We start from the raw sequence: 20,254 nt of genomic DNA, 5'->3' as shown, positions 1-20,254 counted from the left end.
TGGAGAGAAGGGAGATCTGCCGGAAGGCCAGTGCCGAGAGAGGAGATACAGCCAAGTAAGAGACTGTAATGGAAGGACCGTCTTACATGGTGGTGTGACCATACTGCAGCCATGTTGGGTCTGGGACCTGGGAAACTACGCAGAGGCCAGGACAGAACCAAGGAACGACTCTTCCCATTGCAACGTGAGGGCTACATAGACTGCTGAATCGAGCAGAAGCCGAGAAGTCATGAGACTAGGACAGAAGGGCGGGCGGTCTTACCTGGTGGAGTGACCACGCTGTAACCGTGGTGGGTCCGGGACTCAAAGTATGCCGGGGCCAGGATAGAAGGGAAGTGCAAATCCTCCACTTGGAACGTGAAGACCGCAGAGACTACAGAGTTGGGCAAAAGCAGAGAAGCCGTTGCTGACAGGTCGGTGACACCGTAGAGAGAGACGAACAGTAACATCTGCGCTGGGGCGCCATACTGCTGGAGCACTCCCGAAGGCATAGAAGGGGCAGAGTTGCCCACAGTGGAGGGAGGTAGGTGGAAACGGAGAGAAAGAAGCTGACGAGCAGGGCTACAGAAGCCCTAGAAACCAGAGTATCGAATCTTGGCAAGAAGCACAGACAAAACCAAAGAGGTTAAGGAAACCTGAAAGCCAGAGGGGCCTGTAGAACCCTCCAGTAAATAAGTGACATTGGTTTAATCATAAGGAGAAGGGAACCTGGAGGGTTCGATAGAGTACCAATGGAGAAAGCGGTCAAAGTGGTGGAAAAGGAAGAAGGGGAACATTTCCTCCCATAACAAACTTGAGACAATTGATTTTTATAAAGACTTAAAGGTCTATACCAGGTGGCTAGCAGGAGGGCTGAGGACACACTTATTTTTGGAACTATTTTTGGATGAGCTGGAAACAGTCTCCATGGAGAGATCAAAAGGACAATTGGCCAGACATACCCTAAACTGAGAGGCTATTGCTTTGGTTTATATATTTTTTTCCCCCATAGTGGCCAGGCCAGATAGTGATTAGGTTTGGACTGAGGACTACTTTTGATTTAGACGACGGGCAAGCACCCTTAGCCAACAAAGACCCTCCCTTTTAGGTATGGAAAAATTTTTGTTTTAGTTTAATAAATGCCCTTGAAATTTCATCCTTGAGTCTGACTCCTCCTCCTGGTTCGCCACCCTGGCAAACCCCTTATTGCCCTGTGGACAAGAAATAAGAGCCATGTTGTAAAGCAGTTGTAATCACAAGAGCAATAGGGGACAATACATGGCTCATGGTTTGGACAATATGCAGACTGACAATGGTAACGTTATCAATAGTAAGATCAGAGACTGCTTTACTAAATGAACGAAGCAACCGCCAGTGTCCCACCTTCACACCCGCTGTCGTATTGGGTGTCCGAGTCCCTTGTGTTAATAAAAAAATAAAAAAATAATAATAATTAAATAGTCCTAGGCAAAGGCAGTTATGACATGAGGAAATTTGATGGGTCAATGATTTCCAACCGGTTTAGACACTACTCTGATGAATCCTGCGGATCCCACACTGACCCTCTGCCTAAAGTCTCCTCCCCGGTGGCCAGAGAAAGGCAGCCGCTTCCTGACCTTGTGGGTGGTGCTCTGCGGGAGGATCACTTGGGAGGAGACCAGGCTCAAGTTGGTGAGGAGATCCCATAGGATGAGACACAGTATTTGTCTTTAAAGGGGAAGAACCTTTCACAAGTACCAATGCATGTAATGTTGTCGTTATGATTTGTCTAAGTAAATTTGTTGATGATGGCTTAAAAGAACTGCCTTCTCATTTTCGAGCAAGTGCTTGTGATAATTCATTAAATATACTTGGAGGGAATAAACATGAGTTTAAAAGTGGAAAGCGCATAAGAAAACTTTATTTAGTTGTTGGGAATTTCAAGTCCCATAATTCACCAAGTACTCGGACGAGGGCTCGAGCAATACTGCGTAAGTGGTCAGCATGTTAGGGCTAGCGGCCCACACCTCAGGGAGGTAGAGGGTCTTAAAAGGCTCACTCGGGTGCAGGCCATTAGATGGAGTAGCAGCAGAAGGAAAGCACATTGTTGGCAGTACACGCAGAAGATGGAGGAAAGAAGGGGCACCAGGACTACAGTCTAGCAGATTTCAGCTGCCTGTCCTAAGAGGGTCCTTTTCCGCATAAATCTGATGTGCAGAGGTTGCGCAGCGGTAAGCATGAAAGAGGACAGATGCCTCCCATGTGAACCAAATTGCAGAGACTGCGCAGCAGGAAGTGTGAAGGAGACCATAATTTGGACCTGGTATGCGGCTGAGGGTCTCCGGGGCAAGTCGAGCCCCGTGACTGCTTGGCGGGACAAAGGCTACTTCAAAGAGGAAGTGTATCAGTTTGGAAGAAGCCAGCTCAGTGGAAATCCTGCAGCGCACGAAGGGATAGAAGAGAGAAGTCGGTGAGTGTTAGAGTGTTCTAATCCATTGTGTGAACAAAGACCGGCAACAGTAGCAAAGGAGAATCACTTGCGTGTGAGTGAAGGCACGGTTAACCCGACCGTTCCTCGTCGGATAATGAAGGCAACAAAAGTAGCACTTGCGTATGAGTGAAATGATCTGAATGGCACTAATTGAACATTAGACTGCATAAAACAGATGAAACACTGCGTGTGCCTTAAATTGATTCTGAAGTGAAGCCTTCCTGTAAAGTTGTTGGTAAGGCAGTAGAAAACATTGTAACACAGAGTTAGTGACTGAACTTTAACAATTAGGAGTTCCAGAGAACAAGCCTTGCCCACAGCCAAGTGGTACAAGCATTGCCACAAGCCTAGAGCTGTGTACATATTGTCCATAGTCAAAAGAGACTAACAAAAAGGCATGCCACTATGCTAATGAGGCCAACAGGAAGAGAAGGGGGAAAATGCAATGTCTAAAAGTGGTGAAACTTGTGATTGTTCCATAAAAGTGAAGCTGGTATAAAATCTCACATTGCCAAAGCCAAATGGAGGAAAGGTAGAATTACATCCGTAAGGGTACTTTGGTTGTTGAAGTTGCAGAAAGATAAGAGGCCAGGAGGCCTGCCTTCTGGAAGGTGAATGTTCTAAAGAGTGCCTTGCATACATGAAGGTGTTGAGGAGCACTAATGTGAATATTGTCTTTTCTAAAAAGTTGTTGAAAGTTAAAAACGGTTGAAGCTGTGGTAAAACATGTGGCTGTCAGTAGATTTAGAACTTCAAAAGCACTGTGAATGTGGAAAGCTATCGGGCAAGTAGACCTGCATAGTGAATCCTTGTACAAGTGGGTCTGGTCTGAGAGTAAACCAAGTAGAAGTGCTGTGAAGTTATCCTGACAAAGGTACAAATTATGATTTTTGGAGTTGAAAGGATAGCTGCGAAGAGCAGATACTTATGATGACGTTTATGAAGTTGTGATTGAACATCCTGACCAAGAATATCATTGATGCTATTTTATTCACTTAAATATGTGTTCTAAGAAGTAGTCTTCTTTTGTTGGACATTAGATTACTCGAATGTTTCTGACAAGTTGCAAGTGCAAGGACCAAAGTAGAACTTTGTTTAAAATATGGATTTTCTTGTTTCTTTTTGTTGAACAATTAAACTAAATCCAACTTAACCTGGGGAAGGGGAGATTACCCAGGTTACAAAAAGACTGTGAATTTATTACAAAATACAATTGTTGTTGTTTTGACTTGCCATATATATCTTTTCTTGTGTATTTCATGTATGTGAGGGTCAGAGATTATATGTTAGGATATTTTCCTTAGTTCACCGTAGGTAGGAAAATACTCGTCCTAGTGAGGCGTTATTTGAAATGTATGATTTAATAAAATGGCGAATTGTGAAAGATCTAAAGGTTCTACGCCTCACATTTCTGACCCCTCACACTACCCAGACAGATACTAGTGGCACACCTGCTCATAATTATAACACAACAGGGTTTGAAATTGCTGGGAACTATTTGGCTCCTGCTTCTAATCTAGGAGAGCCTGGTTAGCTTGAAACCAACACCTACCAAAATTTTCATTTAGCTCCTGAGGACAACTCGTGCCTTTATAAACCTACATAGGCGATATCAACTGAGTATTTGAAAGTTAATAAAGAATATCTGGGACACATTTAATATACATGTAAACCTAATGGATCATACATAATGGACAAAACGTTAGTTTGCCTTTCTTGTAGAAGTTGGGGTTTGCAGTGCTGTGTGTACGCTCTCCTAGTTTCCCGGTGTTAGAAACAGCTCCTGGGAGTCTGGCGTCACACAGAAGGCAGGAGCCATCTCCTGCTCATGGGATCTTCATTTAGAACTATGCGCCAGAGACGGACCTCCAGAATGCACAAGGAATCTGTGAGTGACATACCTGCAATGCATCACACATGTCAGAGGGTGCAGTAAAAGCACTGGCAGTCCCTGTTTCCTCCTGTGGCATAGACATGAAATGGACCTAGAGAAGCGAGTTATGACAAAAGCAAATGTGATGGGGCAGTGCTTTCCACTTGGCCTAGAAACCGCACAGAGTGATATAAGTGACATGCCGTATCTCGATTACAACTCACTAAAAATTTTTACTTAAATTCACAGAACAGCCGCGACTGGTATATATGCTTTGAGTGTAATATATTTGAGGGAATCAAAACCAAAATTGGCAGTTAAGTCTCATCCATTGGTCAAGAAACCAGATGGGGCCAAGAGATGAAGGTGAAAATATACTTGATGTATAAGTGCCTTAAAAATGCACAATCAACACTTGATCGATCTTTAATATACTTGTTGGCCCGCATTGAGGTGGAAAGATTATAGGTACAGCTGTTAAAAGTAATCTCTTGGTCAGTCTGTGTTGGCCCTTCTTTGTAAATTAAGCGGACCTGTACTTTTCTGTGCTGAAATGTTGACTGCTGTGATGAACCAGAAGGAGTTGGACTAAGATTTAACGTGTTCAAGCGTGATTTAAATAAGAAAAACGCCAATCTGACTCTACTGCAGAGTGGGAAATTCCCTGCCTAACAAACTAAAACTAATGGTGTTCGTCAAATGTCCAAAATAAATAGTTCTTAGTCCAAACGAGAAGTACTATCTGGCCCTACCACTTAGCAGAACAAAAATATGGACTAGAGCAAATGGCCTTTATCCTTGGGTTTCACTGTTAATGGGATCTTTTTCCAAGAGATGGTTTTGACAGTTTTTTTTAATCTTTTCACAGTGCGGTCTTCCAGTCTCTCTGCAAGCTTTCCCTCCTTTGCATGAAAAAAGGGCCTCTTTAATTCAATGCCACCATTTCTGACTTGGTGTCAAAAAATGTTAATTTCTTTGGTTTTGGCACATGACCTCTCCTGATCCTTTGTGTTCCCAGTCTTGTTTTATATGCTTTATATTTCCAGGGCTCCCCAAAGCTGTTTGAACCTCTGGTTGGCTTGCTTTAGGGGGGCCTCGGTGGGGTGTCTGCCAGTTTTCTTTGTTGTTCTGGCTCCTGTAACCTTTTAGGGTTTCTCAGCCTTCCATACAGCTGTTCGCTCCTGTTAGTGTTACCTCTTTAGGAACGCTTGCTTCCCTTGCTCAGCCCTTCTCAGCAGATGGTGTACTTCTCTTGTGGAGAATGGGGATTAATTATTTCTGCTGCGTTCTGGTGCAGAGCCTGATAATGGGCCCCAGGTCCTCCACGGCTTCCACGTGGTCGCGCCTCCTGGCGTGACAGTCTCTTCACTGTCTGACTCTCTCGATTTAGGCTTTGTTGCCATCCAGAACGCCAGCTTTCCGGTGCATTTCTTGCTGTCTGCTTGTTCCTCATGCTTCCGCCAACTCCGTGGTCTAGCGTGGCTTCCTCCACACCCACCTCTAGACATCCTCCTGTCAGAGCCTTGCCTCTGTGTAGGACTCTTTTTCCTCCATTCCAAGTTGCTTGTTTTATGTACGTCATCACAAACAAAAGGGGTGCGTCGCAGCTCTTTGACTGTCGAGTTCAGGCGAGATACAGCATTACCTGAAGCTAAAGGAATTGAACACACTATTTGGAGAGTCCTAAGCAGAAGCAAGTCTTTCCAATTCCCATGTAGGCAGACCATGTACTCTGGACAGGGAGTAACTTGGAGGAATGAGAGACCCTGAGTCATTCCCTGTTAGGTCCCATTTTCCCAGACCCCTAGAGAGGGTCTTGCTTAGTGGGCTCATCTCCGTAGCCTCAAAGCGAGTAGATTTGTCACACTCAGTACACATAATTCCTCGTACATCTCTCAAAACATCAATGGTTACCCTATCAATGTTCTTTGCTGGAGTGCCACTGTTGAGCAGTCGTTGTGCGATTAGTTTAATATAATTTGGGAAAATGTGTAGTACTGCCCCGAACATCTTGGTATGTGTAATGTTGAGACAACAGATGGCAATGCAAGATGGTATTTTAATGGCCAGAGCAAGTTATTGAATGAGGAAGTGGATTTTAGAACACACAGGCAATTACACAAAATAAATCCGAATGTAAACATTATGGAAATACTGAAACATTCTCACAAATGTCAAATTAGGAATTTCAAAACTAAATCTATGTCAAAACATACTTCAAAGTAATTTTTTTTCAATGATCTCGAGAGCGAAGAGGTGAAATCTTAGTCCATGAAAACATCTTTAACACATAAATCTATAATATTAGATAATGTTTGGTTCGCTAGCATGTCATCGTGTGTCGCACTGACTTGTCAGTAATGATGGAATTATTTAGGCAAACTCTACTTATACCCTGTGCTCATGATGTCTAAATAGGAAATGTGGCCGGAAATCGGATGGGCAGTCCTTTGTTTTTAGTTTTTCACTTGTCTGTATTTGACATGCCAGACACAACCTGATAGGATAGTTGTGAGCATGGTGGATTGTACAATGTCTTTAAAGCTGTATGGGGCCACAACTTGGAATATGAATTGTGCAAATTTTAATCTAAAATATTGCGCATTTTCTTCTGTATGCCAAAGACGCTATATATTGAATTTATTAGATTAGAGCTTGATCTCAAAGGAATTTGGGTAGAGCTTATAGGTAAGGTTGTTATGTGGTATGAAAGAATGTTGCACCTTGAAAATGAAACTATTATGGTTAATTATGCGAAAGCATTTGCCAGGTTGGACAGATCTGCTCAAATAGGAAGGCTAAGTAAAATGATGTTGTTACCCCATACATGGCTTGTGGGATTTGAGTGGAAGCTGAATGGCACACTGTTGAGGGCATATAAATGGTGGCTTAAACGGAAACTAGTTGATACAGTTTAGAGAACGACTTATTACAATTGGCAACAAAAAGAAATAGTGGATCTTTTATACCATATCGAATGGCTAGGGTTGCTACACCGAATTATGTTTTGGCCCATCAACAGCGGAATTGTGAGACAGTATTTATTGTCAAAATGTAATATTAGCCCTGTGTTATGCCTGTGTCAACTATGTGGAGACAATGTAATTGAGTCGCTGGAACATATCTTGGTTCATTGTGCAAGCTTGGAAATGATCAGGAATACATATGTTAAATCCTATAATAATAATGTAATGGACTGTGTTGACGGGACTAAACTGTGAAAAACATTTATGGAATGATATTTTACGCGAGTTATCACAAGGGATATTTTAAGGTTATGAATTTGTCCCTAAATGTATCTTATTGGTCAAAATTGATTTTTATGTTTTAAGGTGAAATGAGTTGGAAGGAAGGGTGAAATTGTTGTTTTATTGTGTTTTTATGTATTTATATGTAACCCTGTGTGATGTATATACATGTATATATATGATGTGTGTGTGTGTGTGTATATATACATATATGTGATGTATATGCAAAGCTTACTTGGCTATGAGTATATTTAAAAAGTAAAAACAAATGAGACCACCAGGGGCCCAGACGAGATGGCAGCCTGAACCACCGTCTCCCTCTCTGGGCTGAAAGATACCAACAACAGCACCCGTGCGGGGTGAGAAAACCATTCAAAAAGGGAATATTCATCAAGAGGTACCGAAGGAGCAGCCATGGAGTGATCCGCTCCTGAAACCAAGCAGCAGAACCAGCCGAAATCGACTCCAGCACCTGGCCCCCTAGACCTTCATTGAGAGCACGTCAGGAGAAAATGGCGCCCGCGACTTCTGGGGTGCGCCACTGAATAAAAGAGGAGGAAACAAAGAGGGGAGCAAACACGAAGACCGGACACTTCATTGCGCTGTTGAGGTGTTTCCATGTTTGAGGGGCCCGACTTGAAAGCCTCTTGCCGCAGCAGTACTGAGGAAGCGACTCCCTCCCAGCCACTGAGAACACAGGGCGGCCACGTGAAGCGCCGGGGGAGGAGGTAGACCCATGACCCCACGGGGACCCCTGCAAAGCAAGCAAGTAAGTTTGTGGCGGGCGCTCCGATTTGCGTAGAGCGCCTGCAGACTCGATGGCTGCTGGCCCCCCCTTCTCTCTCCCGCAAAGATACTGCGAACACATAGGGGATCCAATCCACACTTTTGCCCCTTCCCTCCCCCTCCCCGAGGCGACCCGATTCACCTACCAACTAAACCCGGCGAGTGGCCCTGATCAGTGGGGCTGCCGTGATGTATAGAGCCGGGAGGCCCCATCTTGGAACACTTGTTCGCAGAGTCCCACGCGAGGCGGGGACCTGACATCTCCACGGTCCCAGGTAGCGTGAGGCGTTGATCCATTTACTGCACCCATACTACGTGAAAGCTCTGATTTGACAGCGAGCACCAAGCAACTTCTTCACACCACATGGGGGCCAAACGCGAAACACTACGCAAGACATCTTAACAACCACCCCCCCTCAGGGAACGGTGAAGCTGCACTCTCCCAATTAGAGTGGTGCCCCTAGAGGTAAAGCCTCTCACCAGCTCACGCACCCTTGATCTGGTGGCTGCCTCCCGCTCTTTCCTACTCAAACTAATACGCATGGGGCATGATCCACCACTAAAGGCCTCACTCCCATACGGCATGTTGAACCATGTGTCACTTGAGGTTCCTGTGATACAGCTGAGGAAACGACTATATATGCACTCTCTCATTATTCTACTGAAAGAGAAGCGCTGTGATCCTAAAGTATAGTATAGAGCCGGAACCCATAATAACATCTACATATTTGCCATCCCCTAAACATCGCAAAGGCACAGCAGCGTGCCTCCTTGCGGCAAAGGTGATCAATGCAGACACTCACGTGGAGCAAGGCGGTCCTCTCCACGACAGACTGAGTATTACATACAGAATACAGGCAGTGCAAGCCCACTGTCCACCAGCCACCCAAACCGCAAGTTGAACTCCTAGACCTTGCCCAAGTCGAATCTGGACCCGCGCACCTTAGCTGCTCTGCGGAAGTTTAGCCACACAAACTCGGCCATGGAAGTAGAAGAAGTCCAGAGCTCCTCTGTTATCCTGGGCAATGACTGCGACAGTGCTACTAAATCAGATATTCAGCTTCTCCTTGGGGAAATTAGATCAATGAAGAATAGCCTTACAGAAACAGTCTCTGATTTGCAGACAAAGATGGCAAAGGTCGAGGACCGTTTAGAGGCAGTCGAGAATAATCAGCAATCGGGAGATATAGCCAATATGCAATATGAGGCCAGACTCATAGATTCAGAGCAAAAGGAGCGGAACATGGAATCCAAACTCGATGATTTGGAGAATCGAGAGCGGCAATCAAATATCCGCATAATAGGGCTGGAAGAGGAAAAGAGGGAAACTACCTCCAGCCTGGAAAGCAAGGTGAAAGCTCTAATCTCGACCCTATACTATGATACAACACCTCCTGTGTTTGAATTCGACAGAGTGCACAGGGCAGGGGGCCCACCGAAAGGTCCTCAGTCAGTACTCGTCAAGTGCCACTATTATGCCCAGAGACAGGACATTCTGCAGAAAGAGAGAGCCAAAGACACAATAGAGTTTCAGGGCTCCCATATCCGACTCTCATATCAGACTCTACCAAGATCTGTTGACAATGACATTAGCAAAAAGAGGAGGTTGTCGCCCCCTAACAGTATGGCTACTAGAAAATAGTGTGCCATCGTTGGGGTCATCCCTTCTCCCTAACATTTGAGTATGAGGGCGAAGAATTCAGGATTACCTCTGTGGAGGAAGCAGAGCGAGCTCGTTGCCACCTCCAAAGCCCAGCAGAAAGTTCAGATACGGATTGTAGAAGAAAACCCTCAGGCCCCCATAGAGAGTTGACTAACAAACCGCTGAGACGTGGGCGATCTCAGCAGAAATGGAAATACAAATGTTTGAATACTCCTTAGGGAACTTATACAGCACACTCACACCAGGAATATTTGTAAAGATTTCTTTGTCTCTTGAACTACACTATGCGTAAAAACTCCTAGCGAAGGTCTAATAAGATGTTGCATAAACTGCGGAAAGTTATAAATGTCTGTAACCACAATGTTCCTTGTTCATGTGAAGATGTTTTTTTTTTCCTTCCTTGCACTAACGTTCGATCAAAGGTCAAGACCCGGAGAGGGGTCCATCCACAGTGGCCCTTCTTGATTAAGGGCGTCTCGTTCTTTCTGTATTCTTTATTTCTTTTTTACTCTCCCCAAGGGAAATGCTCTCATTAGCTTCTCGAGTGGGCGAGGGGGGAACCGCTCGCATGTTTAAGACAACAGGACTCAATTACATCAAAACTCTGCGCATACTTCACTCAGCACTGCGATTGATTTACCACCTCGCCATAAGGGGGAGGGGTAAAAGGTTGAGCAACTGTCTAGGCGAGGGGACACATATGATAACTACACACAAGTGGCATGGCCTGCCCTGATAGCATAGTCTTTGGATCCCTAAATGTAAAAGGCTTAAACTCTCCTCAGAAGAGGTCAATGTTGGCGCCACAGTTTAATCAATTGGAACTCGATGTTCTCTTTCAGGAATCAAAATACACCAATGGCTCCGAAAGAAAAATTCGGGGGAGAGGGATTGGTGAAGTGATTTGGGCATCAGGTCTCCAAAAGAAAGGTGGGGTGGGTATACTGCTTCGGAAATCCCTGGGACTCCAGATAGAACATGTGTATAGGGATATACAAGGGAGATATGTTGTGCTCAAGGGAAAATTGAAAACCTGTCCCATCACGCTTTGCTCAGCCTACGCTCCAAACCAGGGACAATCTAACTTCTTTGAGCCCTTGTTTGACTTTCTGGAAACCTGGAGTGAGGGAACCCTGGTTTGTGGCAGAGATTTTAATGTCGTAGCGGATCGTGAAAGAGACTGGCATTCGCTGCAGCGAAGCGCCCCCCGCCCCCAAGTAATCTCCAAGGAGATAGATTTCTTAGTCGACTAAGGGAGCACCATCTCATAGACACTTGGCGTACATCACACCCCGAGGGGAAACGTACACTTTTTTTTCAACCCCGCACCATACATTCTTCAGGATTGATCACCTCCTATTAGGAGCAGAAAGTGACATACTGGGAGCTGCCATTCACGTGGTGGCTTGGTCGGATCATGAGTTATGCACCCCAGACTAATACCTGGGCCCTCTTCCGACCCCCGATCGCAGGTGGTGGTGTAACGATTTCTTGTGCAGAAACCCAATATTCAAGGAAACCTTGGCCGAAGCCATCACAGAGTACTTTGTGACAAATGACAAAGATGGTATGCCTCTCAATACGATCTGGGAAGCGGGGAAGGCCACAATAAGAGGGCTTTTGATATCAGAGGGGGCGTCTAAAAAGAGACTCAGAATGTTGAGAGAGAGCTGAGGGCAGACATCACCCAGTTGGAGCGGACCCTTCGTGAACACCCCACCAGTGATGAAGAGGTGGTTATGAAAGTTAAGAAATTGAGGGAAGAATTAAAGGACATATGGAACGGCAAAGCCCTCACGCAGCTCAGATATCTCAAACAAAAATATTTCGAAAAGGGAGATCAGGCCCACACGATGTTAGCCAATAGACTTTGAAAGCAAAGGGCAGATAGAGCAGTTTTCAAAATTAACGAATCAGGCTCTCCCCTCACTAATCCACAGGACATCGTTGACCGCTTCTCGAGATATTATGGAAAGTTGTACACTGCAGAAGGTAGTAGCCCCAAATCAACCATTGAAGAATATTTAGCTACCCTCCCACGGCCACCAATACCTTTTGCCACTTAGCTATACTGAACGCCCCCATAACCAAAATAGAAGTGAAGGGAACCATTGCTGTCCTGAAGGCAAGTTTGGCGCCAGGACAAGATGATACACTCCAGCCTTCTATAAGATAAACTCTAACACACTTTCCCCCTTTCTAGCTAAATTATTCAACTCGATCCTAGAATCGGGTCAGGCCCCCAAATCCTTTACATAATCTATTATCGTAGTAATCCCCAAGGAAGGTAAAGACTCTTTGGAATGTTCCTCATACTGCCCAATTTCCCTAATAAACGTTGATGCCAAGATTTACTCAAGCATCCTAGCCTCGCATCTCACGCTTGTCCTCTCCCAGCAGGTCCATACGGACCAAGTGGGTTATGTCAGAGGACGGCAAGGGGCAGATAACATTAGAAAAACCCTCGACCTTATGGCCACGTTTCGAGAGGCAGGGAGTGACCGTGACCCTCTCCTGATCTCTGTAGATGCCGAAAAGGCATTTGACCGCGTAGAATGGCCTTTTTTGAATGTGGTATTGAAATGGGCGGGGTTGGGTAAACATCACAGTGTCCCTCTCAGACCTCTTTGAAGCCAACTACACACCACTGTGGAATACGATTCAAAAAGACATTAAGAGATGGCTAACACTCCCTATGTCATGGACCGCGCGCTTCACAACCATAAAAATGAATATATTACCAAGATTTTTGTTCTCATTTCAATCCCTCCCAATTATCATCCTGGAAGACTTTTTAACAGAAGTAAAACGCACCCTACTTAGATTCCTATGGGCTGACAAAAGACAGAGGATACAATATCCCACATTAATATTACACTCAAGGAAGGGGGAGGAATGGGTTATCCAGACCTAGAAGAGTATTATAAGGCATCTCAACTCCGCATACTCCCGGACCATTTGTGGGAAAATCCCGAAAAGCAGTGGGTAGCAATAGAAAACGATATATTCGCCACAGTCACATTGGGAGAATGGCTTTGGGTCGCACAATCTGCAATGACGCAAGGCATAAAAGAACATCCCATCCTCAAAGTCTTGTGGTCCCTCTGGTGCCCAATCCAGGCCATGCGAGGCTTAACATCCTGGCCATCCCCCCTAAGCTGTATCTGGTCCCCCCAATTCGTGACTTAATACAGGGAGTGCAGCGATTTCAGCATTGGAATGAGGCAGGGCTAACCCGGGCTGGACAACTTTTGAAAAAGGCTTGTTTGTAACCTTAGAGGAATTCAGACGCGACCTACAAGGGGTAGAGGTGTCCCCCTTGCTCTTTCTCTCTTAATGAGGAGACTCCCTAAAATGCGCCCTAACACCATTCAAGCAAATATTAAGTACTCCTCAAACAACTAAAGGTCTCATCGCACGAATATACAAAACTTTAATTAATAGGGGTCATCTCCAGCGCCCGCCATCAGAGATGAGAAACGGAGATGTCAACAACGTCCCAACCAGAGATACGGTGAGCAATATACAAAGCGGTATGGGGCTCATCGATCTCCATGCAATATAAAATGCACAATGTAAGGTTGTTGATGAGATGGCACTACACGCCCTTGCGCCTATCCAAAATGTTTCTGGGCACATCCCCTTATTGCTGGAGAGGCTGTGGAGAATATTGTGATTACTGGCACCAATGGTGGAAATGTGACAAGGTACAAATATATTGGAAGGAAGTTCTGGGGTGGATCCAGGCCATTGATGGGGTCGCCAGGGAACTATCACCTACTCTGGTTCTGTTTGGAGTCGAGTTAGATGGGGATGATGTTTACGAATCGCTATCACACATGCCACGGAATCTGTTATTGGCAGCAAGAGTGTGTCTTACCATAAAATGGAAATAGTCTGCTCTCCCCTCAAAAAGAGAGTGGTTGATTAAAGCATATTCCATATATGAGATGGAAAACCTTACGGCTGTGATACACGAATCTCGCAGAAATATTGGGATGATATGGTTGCATTTCCTAGAGTACTATACAGCATACTGGGAACCAGGGGATTAAACAAAGACGCCATTTACAGCAGATGTAGAATTAGGCCATATGCACGCCCCCAAGCAGCCAGGAACTAATCAACGTTAACAATGATCACGGTTTAATGCAATGCCAATGAGAATGTATTGACAATATGCGCAGAGTCAAAAGTCAAATGGTTTCTTTTCATTGTTTTCCTCTTCTTGTTTTTTTGTTGTTGTTTTTTTCCTTCTTCTTTGTCCTTCAACTGTTCAGTAATGTAAGTAGAGCAGGGGGGAGGTGGGAGGGAGAGGGGTAGGGTAATGATTCGAAATAGAAGACTGGAATTTGGCACTTTCTATGCATGCACTGAGTTGTTTTTTCACCACGAGATGCCATGAAAAAGTACTGTGGATTGAACATGTACTAATGCTGTCCTTTTAACTTTTTTTTTTCTCCTCTGAAAAACTCAATAAAAAAAAATAAAAAAAAAAGTAAAAAAAAATAATATCCCTGGGGTCCTGAACCTGGCAAGTTGCCACACCAATCCCCATTTCTCAAGCTGAATGTTGGTTGCAGAGCTTGGATTTTCCCACAAGGTTTCAAAGCTTGATGCATACAGACCCAATGAAGTAGTACTGTAAGGGTCTCATCCAGGAAATCCTCCCTCAAACATGGGAACCGCCATTGCCCTAAGGAGATGCCCACTCCCACCGCCTCTAGCACCTAAGACACAGGAGGGACCTCTTGCTGAACTGCATCGGGCTCTAGTAGACCCAAACAATTGGGGCCTGAAGCTAATGTAGTTGGGCCCACTGCAGTGACCTTAACATATGTAAATGCCCACACAGTGCTGCTAAGTGGACATTTACAAATTCTGGGTGGGCCTTTCCCGCTCAGGCCCCACCCAGTCTACACGTCTGAACCCAAAGCCTCAGGCACCCAATTAAAAACACCCCCAGGGAAACCCTTGAATCCCAATGAGAACTATGTTGCATAAGAAGGGGATGAGGATACACTGTTGTCATTATGACAGGGTAATGGACCTTTTGGGGTTCCTGGAAACCCCTCTTATGGAAGCGCCTCCATCTGAGGTTGGTGTCTTGGTGTGAGAATTTTCGCTTAAAAAGATTGAAAAGTCAAGAATTCATGAATTGGCTTTCGGAAAGACTTGCTGTTAGAAGCAAGGAACATTTGGATGAAAACCCCTTTGGTTACGCCAATAAAGAGTCCATATTAGTAATAGTTTACTCTCAATGGAACACGTTTTGTTTTTAACTGCCTGACGTCTGTGTCCTCATCAGTGTTAGCGGTGGGAAGATTATAAATCGGTCCTTCTCATTGACCGCCTCTCGGATCCTTAAGGACGATGGGGCCCTGAAAGCTGTAGGGAATAACATTTTATTTTTTTATTTTACCCTGCAGCTTTGACAAGCTAATGCAGAGGTACCAACCAGAGACTCTGAAGAGTCTCTTCTGAATTCGAGCAGTCCCTACTGGCTGATGAGCTAGAACATTGTTTAAAGGTGGCTTAGAAAACGCAAAGTTAATTGCACTGGATGTCCAGGAGGCGGCTACCCACCATGTAGACAGCTAAAATGGTATCTGTGTGCATGAATACTTACATGGAAAAAATCTCACAAAGGAAGTACATAAGGTGCTGGATCTTCTGTTCAGTGGTATGGATCTGTTCCACGTTCAACTGACAAAGAATTGATCAACACAAAGGCAAGCTCCCTGATGTAAAATTCCTTGTCCAGGCTTATTAAATTAGTGTCCACAAAACATGGAGGAACCGGGAGATCAGAGTTCTGCTCCTGTGCTTTTGCAGGGTTACGGGGCTTCCAAGTCAGCAAGTTCAGGCAGTCTGAGCGGTTCCTCAGTCTCCACAGGAAAAAAAGCAGTAAAAGACCACTGGAGGGATTATTTTTCTCGCACTCATCTTCCTCTGAATGCTGAGCAGCAATTTGTCCTCCACACAACTCTATATAGATAATTCATCAGGAGGGGATGGATGCAGATTTCTGCAATCCGAGTTCCTCTCGTTGCTCGTAGCGCTCCAAGCAAGGAGAGGCACTCAGATTTTGAGTAAATTAATACATCACCAGAAAAATATAATCTGCATAACCAACAAAAGCAAGATTAACTAACCCCTGAAGACTTAGGTGGGATACAATAACTTTCACAAATACGCATCCATCTCCTCCTGATTAGCTATGTATATAGCAAAACACGTCTTGACGATGTATTAAATTGAGATTAACTGGATTCATAGAGGATACATTGAATCAAGGAAGACTAACTGGATTCATGACGAGGATAACGTCTATCAATTAAGATGACAAATTGCATTAATGATTAATTGGAGTAATAAATAATAATTCATAAAAACTAATAACATACTGAAAAAGCAAATTGGATTCATGAGAACAGATTTGATTTATGAAGGATGACTTAACTCAACAAGCAATTTAACTAAATTATGATACTCACAGAAAATACAAGAATGTATTGGACATATTATGTAAGAGAATCATTTCAAGAACATATTTAAATCAAACAAGATTCATGATTTATAACTAAGTCTTTTAAATAAAAATGGGTTTTAATGAATGTATAGCGCATGTTCATCCACATTATAAGAAATAGTATTTTTTTGGGGTGGTTATTAAGTAGGGAACCCCAGTGGTTTGACATGCAGCACAACACATACAAACGTTTTGGGAGGAGCACAAGTGATAAGTTAATACCCTTATCTCAATAGTTAAAATATGTTATGGTCTTCTCAATAAACCTATTTCATTTTCTGTGTTTAATTTAGGTTGAATGTTTGTCAAGGTATTGTGATAAATTGGATATAGGAGATGGCCAAGAGGACATGTTGGAACAAGTTTTAATTTTTGAAGGTAAAGCAAACTTCCTCGAACCCCTACCCACAAGATGAGTTCCCTACTCTAACAAAGAACAAACAGGTGCTCGTCAGGATGTCCTACAAATAAACCTCGCCATTTGTCAAACCTGTGCTATCCCAACATCTGCCCTTTCTCTATAAAGAGAAAGAAAGACTTACGTTTTGGAATGGGATTACTCCCCCTCTTGGGTAAATCAGTGGTGGCTGGTGCTTGCCCTGGTAGCTCCAACAAACAAACAAAAGTATCTTAGTGTTCATTTTGCAAAACAGGGGCTTTTGTCTGCCAGTCCATACTGTTTGATTAATCCCCTCCTGAGGAATAGAATAAACAGAACTAGTTCCTCTTATTTCTATCAGTCAGTATTCACAAAACATAACTTTCTCTTTATGTCTGCTGGATATCTCGGTTTTTCACCTCGGATAGGCTACAGGCTTGTTTAGCACAACTTTGCTCCTTGCTTTGATTATGGTTTCTATCAGCCCCGCCTGGGGCTTACCAGCACGCAGTGGGCTATGTTTCTTCATCGCACTCCTCGCGCTATTCATGTAATGCTGCATACCTTTTTTCAAATAGGGATGCTCGTTACTGGAGGCGTGTCTCTGGCTTGCATGGGTCTGCATTCTCATCCAGTCTCAGGACTGCGCAGTCGGCTACGTCACGTTGTTTCTTCCCTTCAGTGTCAGAGAAGCAGGACACGGGTACGTCTCTTGTCATTTGGTTTTGGTTCCTCTCTCCGCGACCCCAGGTTTGTCTTGATTTGCGTATTTGTTGAAGCGGCAGTGTTCCTCGGGCTGACTTGGATCTCCATCCACCACGCCTACTGTGTGGCTCTGTTTCTGCTCTTCCTGTGAGGGAGAAACTCCCTCCTCTGCAAGCTGGCATTTTTTGCTATCTGTCTGATCCTATCTTGTTCTCTTGACGTACATGTGTATTTCGGTCCCTCTCTGGAATGGAGGGAAAAATTCCATGGTCCTCGGTTTCACAAAGAGGCGGCATGAACTACAGACTGGAAACCAAGCCATCCAACTTAAGGGTTCTTAAAGGGGCCATGTACAAGAGTGCCCTGCTCAGGTCCAGTTTAATCAATAAATGCTTGGGACTTCACACTAAAGCCTAAATGCTTGAGATTTCACAATAAAGTGAGGTGAATTGGATTCCTTAGCTGGGCAGGTCTTGCCTCCAGAGGGGGTGTCTTCCAAGTGGGTTTTCACTTGCCCTTTCCCCTAGAGAGGTTATTAAGTAGCAGGCTCACGCGGCGACATACTTGCCACATTATGTTTGCTAATGCAAACACCTTTTTTCAACAGTCCACATCTCTTGCTTCGATTGAGCTATGCATTTCTTAAAATTAATATCTTGTTTGCTCAGATGTTTTAATACACTTTTAATGTTGGGTTTATACATGCTCTGTCATTGAGATCTCTTTTTATGATATCCTTTCATTCCCCTCACTGCGGTCATTTGTCCTTGTTTAAGTGTGTCTAGTGTGATCGAACCCCGCCACAGGAGGACAGCTGAATCCACTGCTGGTTGGAGGTGCTAGAAAAATATATCTACATACCATTTGTTGAAGTTGAGATTTTCCTAACCGTTAAACTTTTTGTCGTAATGGACTTTATCTTTGCCTGTTAGATTTGTCAGCGCACTTTCATCATGTGTCGTTTTTATTTCTTATTTAATGGTTAACTGGATAAATGAACACTAATGCTAGTAAGTTAATGCATCATTGTATCCTTGTATGAGTTTTCTATGAAGTTGTTTTTTCAATTTCCAACAGATTGATAAAAGAAAACAAAAAGCATCAAGAATTGATTTTAGAAATTTGTTCGGAGAAAGACAAATTCATGGAAGAATTGAAAAAGCGAACAGAGACAGAAAAACTTCATCTCAACGCTATTAAACAGGTGAATATGGCTGGTTCAGTACACTCTTTAACAGTATACATGCTGTTTGCTGTAGCATGTGGTCCAGCTATACAACAATCAAAATGCCTAGAAAGCACTTTCTCTTCATATTTTCATTGCCTACCATTGCATCACTATAACTCAGTTATTAATAGACAGGCTGCTTAAATACATGTATGGTGATAATATGCTAAAACAATATCTGCACATTTATTTGAGGGATAGATAATGCACTTAATGATGCATTGTTTTATCTCAAATGTGTTGCGATTGTATAGAAAATGTGAGCTTTTGTGTTGGGGTGAGTTTGAGGAAAAAATCACCAGAAACGAAGTTTGCATTCTAAGTCGTACTGTTGTTAATGACAGTGTTATGTTATGTTAATTTGCTTTTATACTACGTCATGTGAACGTGCCCATGTAGCTGGGCCCTTGAAGACTGCCGAGGATTAGATAAGCGGTGGTCATCAGGAGAACAATTGTGGTAAGAACGTTGAGAGCATGAGATTGAGGAGATGAGCCATAGTTGTGGTTTGATGCTGGTTGAGATAACACTGCGAGGGAGTAGCTCCGGAGCCCCTGGAAAGAAGCAGACACAAGATGGAGAGCCAGGAGTTGTTGGCCTGCCGCAGCTGCAACACTGGTGAAAGACCCAGACTGCAAAATCTGAAGTGGCGTGCATCACTACAAATCCTGAGCAAAAACTGAAGCAAACTAGAGGCTAGCACTCAGGTGGAGAATTGTCAGGCTACAAGGGCAGAGTTCCTCGAGGACACTGAAACGGAGGTTGGTGAGGAACAGGAGGAGTTAAAATAGAAGACGGATGAGCCCAGATTTTAGCAGAGAATGTCAGCAGTTTTAGGAGTTGAGAGCTGGGGGAGCCAGGGATTTGATGGGTAGGGGCGAGCCAGGGCCGAGCCTGGGGGTCAGGCCTGGATCTAGGAGCCAGCCACGGCTGAGGCCATGAAATCCCTGGCTCCCCCAGAAAAGGAAAAAAATAAACACTGCCCTGGCAAACCACCATCAGGGTCATGCTTATTTTTTTCATATATGGGCATCTCTTTACATTTTGCCTGCTCGGCGCGGGCAAAATGGAAAGAAATGGTCAACTGTGAAAAAAATAAAGGCGGCCCTAGGGCGCTCTGGGCATCCGAGCTGCCATCAGGGTCGCTCTTATTTCTTTTTCATATATGGGCACGGGCCCCACTGTGGCTGCCCAGTGCAAAAAAAAAAAAAAATATTGACATGTCTTTCCATTTTGCCTGCACCGCGTGGGCAAAATGGAAAGAAATGCCCATATAGCGAAAACATGCAGCCCTGGTGGTGGCTTGCCAGGGCAGCGTTTAATTTTTTTCCTTTTCTGGGGGAGCCAGGGATTTCATGGCCTCAGCTGTGGTGGGCTTCTAGAGCCAGGCC

The 20,254-nt window shown here is 44.2% G+C and overlaps 1 protein-coding gene across 1 annotated transcript in view; it reads left to right on the top strand.

Moving 5' to 3' along the window:
* The window catches only part of CCDC186 (coiled-coil domain containing 186), a 1,219,714-nt gene that overhangs the window by 213,052 nt on the left and 986,408 nt on the right, over nucleotides 1-20,254 (top strand). The window contains exon 3 of the mRNA XM_069611867.1: nucleotides 18,713-18,839. Within this exon, the coding sequence (XP_069467968.1) occupies nucleotides 18,713-18,839 (127 nt within the window). The remainder of the gene's footprint in view (nucleotides 1-18,712; nucleotides 18,840-20,254) is intronic.

This window comes from Ambystoma mexicanum, chromosome 8 (genome assembly GCF_040938575.1).
Source record: "Ambystoma mexicanum isolate Mex_15411 chromosome 8, UKY_AmexF1_1, whole genome shotgun sequence".
In the NCBI taxonomy this organism is placed as follows: Eukaryota; Metazoa; Chordata; class Amphibia; order Caudata; family Ambystomatidae; genus Ambystoma; species Ambystoma mexicanum.
This window is presented reverse-complemented; position numbering and strand designations above follow the sequence as displayed.